The sequence below is a fragment of the Sitophilus oryzae genome, unplaced genomic scaffold (genome assembly GCF_002938485.1).
Source record: "Sitophilus oryzae breed Bouriz unplaced genomic scaffold, Soryzae_2.0 scaffold_1902_pilon_pilon, whole genome shotgun sequence".
NCBI classification, from domain to species: domain Eukaryota; kingdom Metazoa; phylum Arthropoda; class Insecta; order Coleoptera; family Curculionidae; genus Sitophilus; species Sitophilus oryzae.
Window position 1 is genome coordinate 505802 of NW_022146616.1, and position 15050 is coordinate 520851.

At 33.1% G+C, this 15050-nt stretch overlaps 3 protein-coding genes across 4 annotated transcripts in view; 2 read left to right on the forward strand and 1 right to left on the reverse strand.

The window, feature by feature from the left end:
- Nucleotides 1–5719, reverse strand: part of LOC115883444 (axin) — an 85107-nt gene extending 79388 nt beyond the window's left edge. For both annotated transcript variants that reach the window (XM_030901810.1, XM_030901807.1), the window contains exon 1: nt 5463–5719. The gene's annotated coding sequence lies outside the window, so the exon portion shown is untranslated. The remainder of the gene's footprint in view (nt 1–5462) is intronic.
- LOC115883432 lies at nt 3629–4165 on the forward strand. The gene has a single exon (XM_030901793.1). The coding sequence runs from the start codon at nt 3629–3631 to the stop codon at nt 4163–4165; it is 537 nt and encodes a 178-aa protein (XP_030757653.1).
- Nucleotides 5720–6063: 344 nt separating the features above from the next.
- LOC115883443 (ubiquitin carboxyl-terminal hydrolase 22) overlaps nt 6064–15050 on the forward strand; it is a 48958-nt gene continuing 39971 nt past the window's right edge. The window contains exons 1-4 of the mRNA XM_030901806.1: nt 6064–6323; nt 6531–6775; nt 7008–7269; nt 14576–14835. Of these exons, the coding sequence (XP_030757666.1) occupies nt 6177–6323; nt 6531–6775; nt 7008–7269; nt 14576–14835 (914 nt within the window). The 5' untranslated portion in view covers nt 6064–6176. The remainder of the gene's footprint in view (nt 6324–6530; nt 6776–7007; nt 7270–14575; nt 14836–15050) is intronic.

A 15050-nucleotide genomic window follows, 5' to 3' on the forward strand; every position in this document is an offset into this window, starting at 1 on the left:
GGAAAAGTAAACCAACAAGTCATTAAAGAAGAAATTGAAAATATAAAACCAGATAACACCCGAAAATCAAAATCAAGTGTATGGAAACAGTTTGTTGAATTTTGTGATGAAAAGTCGTATAATATTCATGAGTGTATGAGTGTAGTACAGCTGGCTACTATACTGGAGGACTACGCATTTAATATGAAAAAGAAAAATTTTGAAGATTATAAGGAAAGTGTGGTCAAAGTGATGTGGAACTCTACTGCTAAGCAGTTGCAAGAAATTTATTACGAAAAATATAAAATAAAATTTAATCCGTTTTCTGATGTGGAATTTGTGACCGCCAGAGCTGCACGCGATGCTAAGCGCAAAATACTACAGAGAGATTCAGCAAAAAGAAAAGTGAGTGCTTCAGCCTTAACCAGTGACGAATACAAAAAAATTATTGAAATGTGGGATGAAAATACTCCAGATGGGTTGCAGCGTAAATTTTTTCACATAGTTTCACATGAGCTGGCATGGAGAGGAGGGGAAGGACATTCTGCTTGTATCCAATACTTCAAAGAAGAAACTGATAATTTCGGAAACCCAAAAGGTCGGATAGAATATAATCCAATTTTCTCTAAAACCACACAAGGTGGTTCTAAAAAACTGTCGGATAGTAAATGGTTGATTAGAAATTTCGAAAATCCACAAATGTGTCCGGTTCGCTTGTTTAGAAAGTTGATGGAAAAAAGGGGAAATCTTATTCAAACCGACAGACTATTCTTAACACCAAACCCATACTGGAATCAACCCAATTCGAAAGGATGGTACAAGAATAGCCCAGTTGGTAAGAACATTGTATCTTCATGGTTTAAATCAGCAGCTTCAGATATAGGAATTGACACTAAAAAAGTTAAAATAACCAATCATTCTGCAAGAGCAACAGCTGTTTCGAATTTGGCCAAGAAAGGAGTTGGTGAACAACAGCTCATTAAAATTACTGGACATAGTAATAGTCAGTCGATCAAACCTTACTTACAGTTGGACGCTGAACATCATCAACAGATGATTGAATCCATGAGGAGCATTTCATCAAGTACTAGCCAGTTCAATCATGATCAGAGCACAATGCAAAATAAAACAGAAAATACCCAGATTCAAACCACCAATTCAAGCCAGCCTACAAACATTTACAATAATTGTGTTTTTAATATTAATAAAACCTATAATTACTAAATGTGTTTCGTTATTATTTTGCTATATTAGTCGATATCATTAAAGATTTGGCATTGAAGATAATTCAACATGAAATAAATTCTAAAAAAATCATATAGATATATCCATCATATTTCGTTAAATAGAAAAATACCAGCTTTAGTTAAATAAAGGCGGCAGAACTATATTTTTTAGAACATGGCAATTTCGAAGAAATTCATATGTAGGTATATCTAACATATTTCCTTAAATAAAAAATATTACCAACCTTAGTTACATCAAATGCTAAAACTCAAATGGGTAATATTTCAATATATAGACATTGTAGTTCATTCACATTATGATTGTAGATCTTATGTTTACCTTTTCAACTGTCAAAAAATTTCCACTAAAGTTTCGTGGCGCCTCGAAAAAATTTCCGGAAATTTTTTCAGTTGCCATGGTAACTAGTCAACATTAAAGCATGTTATTGGTTGAAAAGTAGAGGTGTGAAATTTTCCAAATAATTTCTGAAGTAACGGATGAAAATTGGTGTCTGTCAGTTTTTTGAGAAGAGAAATTTGATTTTGATGTCAGTATGCTACACCTGTTCGGTGTTGATTGTTGAGAATTGAACACCGGTGTTTCAGTCGGTGTACCGGTGTCAACACCGACATCGGTGTTTATCTCAACACCGGTATTCATTTCAGCACAGGTGTTTAACTCAACACCGGCGTTCATCTACAATACCGGTGTTTATCTTGACCGGTGTTTATCTAAACACCGGTGTCGAGATCAACACCGGTGTCGATGTCAATGGTGCCGTTTGTTTTTTTTTTTAGTTTTTTTAATGTAATATTTTTTAGTTCATTTTACAGCTACGAATTTTTGTTTCTTTACGTTTTGTGTCACACCGGTGTCGGTGTCGACACCTGAACACCGGATAGCCTATATTTGGCCACCGGTGTCAGTCCAACACCAGTGTTGAAACGGTGTTCCGGTGTTTGGAACAAGCCTAAGTATGACTCCTACTTGTAGAGGGCGCCACCCACATATTTTAACTTGTTTAAAGAGTAATATAAATGTGGATATATTGTATAAAACTACTGAGTAAAAAAATATACATTTACGACGATTTTTACGTAAAAAAGTATCTTAGTAAAAATCGGCTACGAGTAATGGTTCTCAAGATATTTGGAATCAAAATTATCAATACCTGTCTATGCAAAAAAAAGAAATGACGTTATAAAAAGGTATTTAGTTTTTTTTTCTATATAAAATCTTGAAACACATATTATATTTTTTAGTTATCCTCACCTATTATAGTTTAAATTTATTCCCATTTGTGTAATGCTGCAAAACATAAGAAAAGTATTCCATATTTTTTGACCCAAGCCAGTGTAGTTTATAATTACCAAACCAAACCAAGAGCACTTACCAAGGCTTTTACTAAGACAAGTAACTTCCTATACTGTCCATAATAGTATATATTTATCAAAGGTGCAGTAAATTCTAAACTATGGTAGATAAGTGTCTGCAATTGAATATTTAGTTTATATTGCTATTTTCTGTCATATTTTTCTGGTTATTTCTTTTTCCGATGATTTTGAACACTCTATATATGCTACCTCAAGTTTGAATATTTACACACTAGTACACTACCTACCTATTTTCTGAGAAAGCAGACCTTTTTATAAAAAGTAATTAACTGATGTTTTCATAAAAGTAATAAAACAAAAAATTCCATACTTATGTGGAGACTTTAGACTTCCTGTATATTAAAAAATTAGTGAAATATTACGTAATCTAACCCGACATTTGTGTGAAAAATGTCTATTTGGAAATAAAACAGGTTTTAAAATACGCGCCAAATAAAGCACTTCTAACTCCGCCATATTGGAAAAGGTTGAATGGCCTTGTGTGGCGCTGGTGGTGGGTCAGCATGGTGGCCCGGCCGTGTTGTCGCTTTTCAACATGCCAGGTGTGACGTATTAAAAATAAAGTGCGGATTTTTATTCTGGGCTTTTTTGTTTTTATTTATTTTCTTAAGAACGACTTCAAATTTTTCGAGTGAAAGAAAAAAGTGAGATAGCAGAAAATTCCAGAATTAATTGCTTTATTCAATTATGCTAATTCCAAAATATAGTGAAAGAGCCTATTATCAAATTCAATAAGAAAACGCTAAAAAGTTGGAGTGGACTGTTTATTTACCTATGAAACGTAACTCCTGACTCTTTCTTATCGCTGCTGCTTTTACACTTCAAAGCTGAACAACTAATGACCATTGTAATAAAGTTTATACAAAGTTTACCACACACAAACTATTAAAAATCGCTAAAATTGTCGCTGGTGACCAAATGATGACGCATTGTTTGCCACCAAAACAAAAAAAAGGTCACAAATTCTGCTGCAGCCCGTATAGGGGCGTTACATGTCCTTATATTCTTTAGTCATTGATGCCGACTATATGTTGAGGAAACTTGAGGAAGAATACGACAGATGGGGACTCAATATCAACCTCACAAATACCGAATACCTGAAAGTAGGAGAAGAACAAACTGAAGATCCTGAACTACACATACATGAAATTAAAAGGTGTAGCGAATATAAATATTTAGGAAGTATTATATCTGAAGAAGGGAACTCCAAGAAAGATATACATAGTAGAGTTCAACAAGGTAAGAAAGTAATCCGTCTTTTAAACCATCTCCTGTGGTCAAATAAAACATCCATCCAAACAAAGATAAGGATTTACAAAGCAATCGTAGAGCCAATTTTAACATACGGTGCCGAATGCTGTCAATTTACAGCAAAAGAAAGAAGGATGGTCGAGTCAGTGGAGATGGACTTTCTCAGAAGAGTATGTCGCATATCAAGGATGGCACACATTAGAAATGAGGAGATCAGGCAAAGAACAAGGCGAATATATACCAGCACCGACAACATCGAATCGAGACAGCTACTATGGTATGGGCACGTAAAAAGAATGGGAGAGGAAAGATGACCAAAAAGGGCAATGGAGTATCGTCCCCAAAGCAGAAGGAAAAGAGGAAGACCTACAACTACGTGGTTAGATGGAGTAGACCAGTATATGAGAGACAGAGCTATTAACCAGGAAGAATGGCAAAATCGAGCAATATGGGGTCGAATATATATATATATATATATATATATATATATATATATATATATATATATATATATATATATATATATATATATATATATATATATATATATATATATATATAGTTTTGTATTATGAGTTTTAGTTTAAATGAATTGTGTTGTGATAGTTTAAGGTTAACAAATTTGACTGGCAGACCTTGCAGTTGAACATTGTCCTTTTTAGAACCTCTTTTAATGCGAAGTTTACAAGATAGGTTAATAGCCGTAAAAACTCATCGTAACATCATTAGGATATTTTGAACGGGAAATGGGTAGTAATGGCCCTTTATGTCCCTTAAGTGCTGTTAAGAAGGTGAGTTTTGTTGATGTAAATAATAACTATTTATATATTTATAATTAAGTTATTTTTGTTTCCTAAACTAATTTGAATAAAAGAAAATATGTAAAAGTGGGCAACGCTGTGCCGGTCAAGCTTAATCATGTGACTAAAAGTTTATTTGATATGAACTATATATGTTTAAGTATAATTTAGTTAGTAGGAGAAAGAGATACCTAGTAGAATGAGATAAACTAAATCTTATTTCCAATTTCTTTAAGTCAATCTCTGAATCGAATCATCGGTAAAAATAAAAGAAGTCTGCTCCAGACAGGCTTCAATGAAGAGAACTTATCAATGTCGACTGATAATTCTTGATGTCTCTAGATCTCTATAGTGTGAAAATGTAAATAATAAAACATTGCTTATCTTCCCAAGTCTCAAACATTCCTTTTTCTCACCCTGTATAAAATGTTTACTGAAAATAATGAATATTATAGACAATTTTATGACACAAAAATAAAATTAAGTAGGTAGCCACTGGAAATAATGTAGAAATAGACATTTAACTCTAGAAAGAGGAAAAAGCAGTATATAAGCTAAAGGTTGATGCAAAACCATTTCTCAATACAGAGCTCAATAGTAAATGTCAAAGGCCTTTAATTTATTGTATCTTTAGAACAATGACTGGAACATATAAACGTTTGTATTATGTTTTCAATAATATCCTTTGAAGCGAAGAGGAAAACTTTTGGAGCAGGAGAATTTTCATCTGTCATTTTCTCCATCCTCTTACAATAACAATAAATATAACCCTATTTATTTACAAATATGAAAAATCTTCAGGAAAACTTACCTTCTATTGAATAAAACCGTTTTTTTACAAAACCCAGCAGTATATTACGTTACTCTTGTGCACCAAACATAAACACAGCACATATTTTAGAACAACTCGAACATTATTTACTTATAACAATAAAGTGTATAAAAATGATATACTATATATCATGGAATAACGTTGCAATATTTGAGGCACTTTTTTCGGGAAAACTAAAACGAAATAGTCATCGGAAAAAACAAAAAAAGTTAACTCGTGAAAAACTAAACCTCAGCTTCCACAACCCACAACTCACTTCATTAAATTTTGCTCCATCTGGAAGCCAACTGTTGAACTAATTAGTAATTTTGACATTAACCACAGATTCCACTAAAAAAAATATATAATTATTTTTTCCGTTTTTTCCCTAAGATTTTTCCATATAAATAGAATTTAAATAGATATTTCAACGGCGATTAATATGTATTGGTAATTACTAAAAAACAATATAAGAACCTTTAATTTAATGATTAATCCTAGATAAACGGAAATTTTTGAAATTTTTGGCATGTGCGGTAAAAGCCCCAGTTAATTTTTCATCAAAAACTAAAAGAAGATTAAACGTCAAAATAAGTTCTAACCTGATTTTGCTCTGGTTTGTGCTCTGGTGATATTTGATTTGTTTATATCACGGGTTTATATTCTGATTAAGCATTTCTTATTTTTTACAAATACAATTATTTTTGACTGAAAATGTCGACTGTGGGTTGTGAGCACTTTCAAGAATTTAAATCCAATCCTAATAACTTGGACACGTTACGATGGGTTCATTCGGTTTTTGTCGTAGGCTCAAGCAAAGATAAAAGAACTGGCTTAAATTATAATTATCACCAAACTAAGGTATAGCGAATTTTTAGTTTCCTACTAATTATATTTGTAACATTTGACCTGTTCTATATCACTTCGTGTGATCCATTGAATTAATAAATAAATTTCTGTTTCTATTTTTTTAAATTCTTTTTTAAAAAAGTATACTTTTAATTGACATTCTGAAGATATCTTAAGTTTATTGTTAGATTTTCCTAGATCAGTCGTATTTTATTTTAGATTATGAACTCCTTTTGTCACACGTGTAATAATCGTGGTCCAAATTTACACGCATGCATAGATTGTGTTTTTTTTGGATGCCTACCACATATTAGAGAACACACCAAGGAGGAACACCACGATTTCTCATTAGAACTAACGTATGGACAAGTTCATTGCACCAAATGTGGGGATTATATTTATGATTCTGAACTGGATGAGATTAATAAAACAAATAGAAAACGCAGCGATACCTTTCACAGAAGGTAAATGTCATCAGATAAGTAAGGGGTGTCCGTTTTTACAAAAATTCAAGATTTTCCATAGCAAAAGAGTTACGGCGATTTGTTAAAAATGCACACTTTTGAAAAACATCCTGTAACTCCGGAACGGTAACAGATATCGATGTGCAAAGCGATGTGAAAAGGGTGTTCCCTTTTAAAAGCGTCCAATTTGGCCTATCCTGTTCATTGATACAGTAATAACTTTTACTTTTAGACTTTTTGAATGTAGTACTTGGAATCCGACGGAGGAAGAGAAAGACCTGCTCACTCTTTATACACAAAGGGTGTGCATTACGGATAAATCTCAGATAGGTTTAAGAGGACTGGTTAATTTCAGGATTACTTGCTATATGAATTCTGTTGTTCAAGTACTGATGCACACTCCGCTACTCAGGGACTATTTCTTATCGGAGAGGCATTTCTGCAAGACAGATTCAGAATCTTGCTTGATGTGTATACTGTCAAATGTCTTTCAGGTAAGAAATGCTAAAACAATATTCAGGATCTGGCAATAGTGCGTCGGGCATAGAATAATTAACTGCAAGAAATGAAAATTCCAATGTTAAGAGTCTATTACGCTGTACTGTTCGGGCCACTCTCAGGGGTCGGGTAAAACGGGTGTATAGCCAAAGGAAATATACATTATCTTTCAGAAATCTGCCTAAGGCTTAGCCCGATCCTGTGGTATTAAGCCACACCCAAAATTCCAAATACACGTGCTTTGATTAAGGCTTGATTAAGGTTTGCAGAGCTTCAGCATTTGCCATAAAATAGCAAGCAATTTGTTACAAAACCATATAAATTATATATCACTGTAATCACAAAACTTCAATCTATTTCCGTAGTATAACGGAATTTATGTCTATATTTTCGAGAAAATTTAGTCCAAACATAAGGAATATTTTGTTGATGTTTAACCATCAAAATCTTAAAAATAAAGAAGTTGTCTAAAAATGTGCTACAATACCGATATAGTATAATCCTTTATCTTTAATTTCCTTCTTCATTTGTGTAAAAATACCTAGCCAGTTTTACATAAAAGGTTAAATGCCAAACGCTTATTTTGCATATACGTATTTTATTTTGCTACTTTTTAACAGCTAGATTAAGAAAAATATGTGCCACAGCGCACTGTTTGGTGACATCGTCACAATTTGGTCTCGCGTGTTATTTGTCTTTGGATTCTTTAGTCATTGAGTGAAATGGACTCTTAAAGCAGAGATCTTAAAGCTTGGAAACCAAATTGGAAACACGCGCTCGCCGCGATCCAAGCAGGCTGCTGGCAGAACTAAAGGTTCGCGCCATTTTTTTAAATGAACGTGTACTGCCAGTTCATAAGTTTTTTACTTATATTTGGTAATTTCAATCTAGATTATTAATTTCATTGTAACAAAACATTTTACAAAATAAAAATACTGTATTTTTTGATACAAATAAATTAATAATCTAGGTTGAAATCATCCCTGAAATTAGAATAAAACACGAAACATTTGTAACTTGATTATTTTATTATATCATTGTTAATAAAATTACAACATACAAGTACATACAGGGTGGTCCGAACTGTATTCCGGAAACTTCAGCAGCATATTCTGCAGATAAAAATAATTAAAAAATTCGTATAAATGTATGTCCTAAAATGCTTAGTTTCGGAGATACAGGGTGTAGAAGTTTCATTTCTATTTCGATTTTTTCCAAATAATTTATGAAGTAACGTCAATATTTGGATGAAAATTGGCGTCTGGGAGTTTTTTGACATGAAAAATTTGATTTTGATGACTCCTACTTGTAGAGGGCGCCACCTACATATTTTTTAACAGGTTTGAAGAGTAATAACTTTTTGTCCATACCTGTATAAAACTAATGAGTAAAAAATATACATTTACGACGTTTTTATGTAAAAAAGATCTCTTGGTAAAAACACAGATTAGGTATCCTATAAGTATACAGATAAAAATCTTGTCCCTAATTCGTGGTACGAAAATTGTTTTTTATGACGATGTGCAAACGAGTAAAATTTCCTGTGCGCAAAAATAAACGAGTGAAATTTACGAGTGTAAAATAACAATAAACAGCGTAATAGAGAGATATCGCTAAACCGAATAGCGTGCGTGGACGTTAATAAGGCCAGGGGTTATTTCCTTTACGTGAGGTGGTATTAACTCCCTTCATTTATAGTTATCGGATCGGAAAGAATTCTGTTTGCGCGTCCGCTATTTAAACTTAACCTAACTTTGAATTAAAAACTTTGAAATTGTTTTGTTTACTAGATATTTTAAAACTAAAGGGCTAAAGTGCTTATTTCCAGTGCTTTATTGTTCAACGTCTGCCAGTGGGTTTAGGGCAACAAACAACAAATTCTCTTAGAAAGCCTCTTTATAGGCTTTTTCATAAATTTCAATGAAGAAAGCAGCAATGCACTAGACGTTCTGTCCATAATGTGTTCTTTCAATTTAAAAAGAACAATTTTTGAAAATACTAGAATTACAAACACTGGAGGTAGTTGTATTGACAACATCTTTACAAATAAGGAAGATTATGAAGCTTGTGTGCTAATCTACCATATATCAGACCACACTGCTCAACAAGTTACAATCCATATTAAAAAAGAAATAGGTTATCAAAACTTCAAAAGAACTTTCAGAGAGGAAAATAAAAAACAATTTGCGGACACACTAAAGGAAGAAACTTGGGAGGAAATATATCAGATACCAACATCTGATGTCAATGAACAATGGAAAATTTTTGGCAATACCTTTCACCGCATTTTTGATCAACACTTTCCACTTAAACCTGTGTATAAAACAAGAAAGAAAACATCAATATACAAAAGTAAGGAAATAACAGAATGCAAAGAGAGATTAGACACACTACTAATGCTATCAAGATATAACGATCAATATAAAGATATTTACAGAGCCACAAAGAAAGAATATGACAGATTATTAGTTAAGGAAAAAGCTAACAAGTATGACGCAAGAGTGAAATCATCTGATAACAAAATGAAGTGTTTATGGTCAATCTGCAAGGAAACAACTGGTAAAAATTCCCCAAAGGATGATTGTTTTATAGATCAAGACCCACTAGTTCTAGCAAATGAATTCAACAATCACTTAATCAGTGTTGTGCCAAATATATTGTCCAGTATTAGGAAAGTACCATTCATCTGTAACATAAGTGAGAACAATGAGTCAATGCGACTGAAATCTGTGAATATAGAGGAAATTCAAAAAATTGGTCAAAGTCTAAAAAATAAACATAGCAGCGGTGTGGACGAGGTTCCAACATCTATAGTAAAATTCTGTTTGAAATATGTTGATGATATCTTGTGCTATATCATTAACAATTCGCTAAAATATGGGATCTTCCCAGACAGGCTGAAGTTGGCATTTATTAAACCAATCTACAAAAAAGGAGATCACTCTGATTTGAATAATTATAGACCAATTAGCTTACTGCCAAGCTTTTCAAAAGTATTTGAAACAATAGTTGCAAACAGAATATTAACTTTCATGAATAGTTGTAAACTGTTTCAGAATATACAACATGGGTATTTGAAGGAGAAAGGTACCATTACTGCATTGTTCGATTTCACTACATCAATAATACAACATCTGGAAAATAAAGATCTGGCAGTGGGTATATTTCTTGATTTATCAAAAGCATATGACTCTTTAGACCACCATTTACTACTAATAAAACTCGAAAAATATGGAATAAGAGGTCCAGCACTCAAATGGATTACATCATACTTGACAAATAGAGAACAACAAGTTATTGTGAGAAAAGACGAAAAGATTAGTAAGTCCAGTATACAAAAATTGAATATTGGTATACCTCAAGGCAGTATCATTGGGCCACTACTTTTTATCATCTACTTAAACGATATTAGTCAAACAACAAGAAATGCAAATTTTAGCCTTACATGCTATGCAGATGACACTAATATACTTACTCACGGAACAACACAAGATATTCTGAAGGAGAATGGCAGCAAGGCTTTCATAAGAGTAGAGGAATGGTTTGATGCAAATAGACTAATGCTAAATAAAGAAAAAACTAATACACTAATTTTTCGAACACAACAGAAGAAAATTGAATTAGCGAGCAATTTGAAAATTGGAGAAATGGATGTCAGCCTTGGTGGTGAATGCAGATTTCTTGGTATTTACATAGACGAGCATTTAAAGTGGACCCAACATATTTATAAGCTATGCTTGAGACTTGGCACAATTTCTTACAGTCTGAGAATTGTGTCAAGTTATGTGAACCGAGACTCAATGAAGACACTATACTGTGGGAATTTTGAGGCACTGCTGAGATATGGAATTATTCTCTGGGGATCAAATTCAGAAACTGCAAAAATTTTTGTGATTCAGAAAAGAATTATAAGACTTATAAAGCAACTTCAATACAGAGAAAGCTGTCGAGGACACTTTAAATCCTTCGGAATTATGACGCTTCCAGCTCTTTATATATATGAGTGTTTAATATTCATCTTCAAACATAAGTCCCTATTTGAAATGGAAAAATCTCATGAATACCAAACAAGATCCAGTGATGCTAAGTTCCCCTCACATCGTCTCACCCTGACTGAAAAAAATCCAGTATATATGTGTGTAAAGTTTTACAATAGCCTCCATGAAGACATAAGAGCAATCGAAAGTCAAGAAACCTATAAGAAATCGTTGAAAAAACTCTTAATTGAATTGGAACCCTATTCAATCAATGAATTCTTAATATAAAAGTCTCTTCACCGCTGACAATATTTCAATATGTCTATATATTTGTAATTTTATTGTACATATTTAGATCATTTTTGAAATAAATATTTTTATTATTATTATTATTATTATTATTATAGGTTCTTTAATATTGGAAGAGGTGGAATCCATATTTTGGGCCATATTTATTTAATAATCCCAGCTACTTAAATATCAAATTACCTAATAAAACTAAAGTAATAATTCAAAACAATTCAAACATAACCTAAAATAAAAGATCTCGCCGGCCGGCCCCGGTTGTCAAATACCCGCACATGCCCATTTAAGCAATTTTTAAACGTTATTTAGAAATAGCGCTTGGTGTAATTGATCCGCAAATTACGTCAGGCGGTAACGTTATTAGCGGGTGTTGCGTTAAAAATTGAGTCGCGCATATCGTAACCATGATAAGGTACGCGTAAATACTGCATGACGCTATTCGGTTTTCCGATATCTCTCTAATAACTGTGCCGGTCAGACGCTGTGCACAATTTTAGAGGCCATAAGTGGGCGTGCTATGTGCGCAAACTAGTAACCTAACTAATTCCGAAAATTGGAACAACGAAAAACAATAAAGGAAAAACAAAGTTTATAATCTGCATAATCTGTGGTAAAAATCGCTACGAGTAATGGTTCGCGAGATATTTGGAATCTAAATTATTAATACCTATCATCATTGACAAACTAAACATGTTTTCTTAAGCTTGATTTTCATGCATCCGTTATCCGACGATACGATGATACGATATTAATTTTATTGGTTGAATTTAAAGACTTCGATTGCTTAGAAACGGTTAACCAATCGAAGTTTTTAAAACGAACCAATAAAATTAATACCGTATCATCGTATCGTCGGACAACGGATGCATGAAAATCAAGCTTAAATAGTTATTAGACTAAAACTATAAATTTGAAATGTTTTTGTGTCAAAAGTTCAAAAGAAACTGTCTTATCATCATTTTTTCGCAAAAAAAATAATTTTAAAAAAAAGTACCTAAATTTATTATTTCAGCCAAATAACTATCAACTCGACGTGTTTATTTTTTGTCAATAATGACATTTTTAACTATTTCCATTCTAAATATCTTGAGAACAGTTGCTCTCGTAGCGATTTTTACCAAGAAATATGTTTTACGTAAAAAGTTACGGAAATGTATATTTTTTCACTCAGTAGTTTTATACAGGTATGGACGAAAAATTATTACTCTTCAAAACAGTTAAAACACATGTAGGTATCGCCTGGAGTTATATTGGCATCAAAATCAAATTTCTCATGTCAAAAAACTCCCAGACACCAATTTTCGTCCAAATATTGACGATACCTCAGAAGTTATTCGGAAAAATAGGATTAAAAATGAAACTTCTACACCCTGTATCTCCGAAACTAAGCATTTTATGACACACATTTATACGAACTTTTTTACTTATTTTTCTCTGCAGAATAAGCTGCTGAAGTTTCCGGAATGCAGTTCGGACCACCCTGTTTAGTACCAGCAGTATCTCAGAAACTACTTATCGTATAACTTTGGGAAAAAATTCTAATTAGTAAATCGACCAACTAAAATCGCTGGAAATTATTTTCAAGTTCGAAAAATGTCCGCTAGGGGGCGTTTTTCTGAACACCAATTAGAAAACAGGATTTTTCTGAAAAATATGCAGGTGAACTACTATAGTAAACGCCACGAATGTTTGGGAGTGATTCATCGGTCGCTACCATGTGAACTAATCTGTTCAAGGTCATATAAAACTTAATTCCAGTGCCGTGGTGTTTCAAGTCATATAATAATTAATATATAATCTGTTGTAATTTGTTGTTTTAACTGTCAAAGTCTTGTCAAAACATATATTTGGTTATAAATATAAAATGGAATGCCCCATTGGTCGCACTGCAAGCACACCAATGGACAGACGCACAAAAATCGATCAAAGAAACGCGATATAGTATCGTCTTTGTCAATCACGCTAACATTTTAGAATAAGTAGGGGGAGCGCAGGCAGATGATTAGACCGGGCCTTTAAAAACCTACGTCTGCGGTAAAGATTTACGTTTTTAATGTAAAAATGATTGCGCGCGTGTCGATTCTAACTTCATCAAGCGATTAATCACTCCCAAACATTCGTGACGTTTACTATAACTACCTATGTATAATTAACCAAGACATTCATAAAAATTATGTGGATGGACGATAATGTTACATAAACACGTTTAAAAAAATTTATGATAGTTCCCACTACTAGAAAACGCCCGATATTCGGATGCATGAAAACTGAACTTAAACGTTTTGATATTTTGACTTAACCAATTTACCTCTTTTTGTTTCCTAGCCTACTACTATAATTTTTAGACTATATAATCCTAAGCGGCAGCCTAACATAATTTGTTCTCTTAATATCTCCGGTTAGAGACAAGATAGAAAGTTGGTTTGCTCTGATATTTTCGAAATTTTATGCTCTATTTAACTTTGCAAAGAGAAATATAGCCTCCTAATTAAAATTTTAATGCAAAAGCGCAATATCTGTTATGATGTCAAACAGCGCCCTCTAGCTACCACGAAAAAAATTATGGAAACAAAATTTATACTGAAGATCATTAAGGAAGAAAAGCTCTTTTAAACGAGCCCTAGTTTGTTTAAATCGGTTAACCCAGACCAGAGTTATCCTTGTTTTAATAAAAGCAAGTTTAACCTTCCCCCACCACTTTATTTTATGAGTTAGAGCAAAACACTCTATATTAAAAAAATTACAAATTTCTCGATGATTACAATAGTAATATTTAAAATACCTCTTTACCTGCATATTTTTGAGAAAAACTCTGTTTTCTGATTGGCTATCAGAGAATACTTGACTAATAAACTTGAAAATAATTTCCAGCGATTTCTCTTGGTCGATTTACCTATTAGAATTTTTTCCCAAAGCCATTCTTGGTTGGCCACCCGGTACATAGTATAATACAATGACAATACTACTTACTAGTTTTTATTTAGCAGCGAATAATATAATTTATTTACTTTATGTTTAGGAGTTCTATAACGGAGACAAGGTACCCTTGTTGTTGCACAAACTGTTACATTTTATATGGACGCACGCGCCACACGTGGGTGGCGATGTTCAACAAGACGCTCACGAATTTTTCATCGAGACCCTCGGACTGTTACACAAACACTGTGCGGAAAGCATCAATCATACCAGTCATGCTGTAGTAACTAACAATTGTTCTTGTATTATACATGAGAGCTTCACAGGGAGTTTGCAGAGCGACATCGTTTGTCAGAAATGCAAGTATGTACCCGCTTTTTCATTTGTTCGCTATAGGCTTGGTGAATTCTCCGTCGGTGCTGCCACCATCCATGGGGAATAGGGTTTCCGCAACCGGAGCTGTTTTTCGGATCCGGAAATTTCGGTAACGCGCCTCTTAAGAACCGGGATTTCCCGGGTTTTTTTCGACACTTTCGGTACTGGCTAATTTTTGTTCATTGGTGGTGCAGTTCATCAAT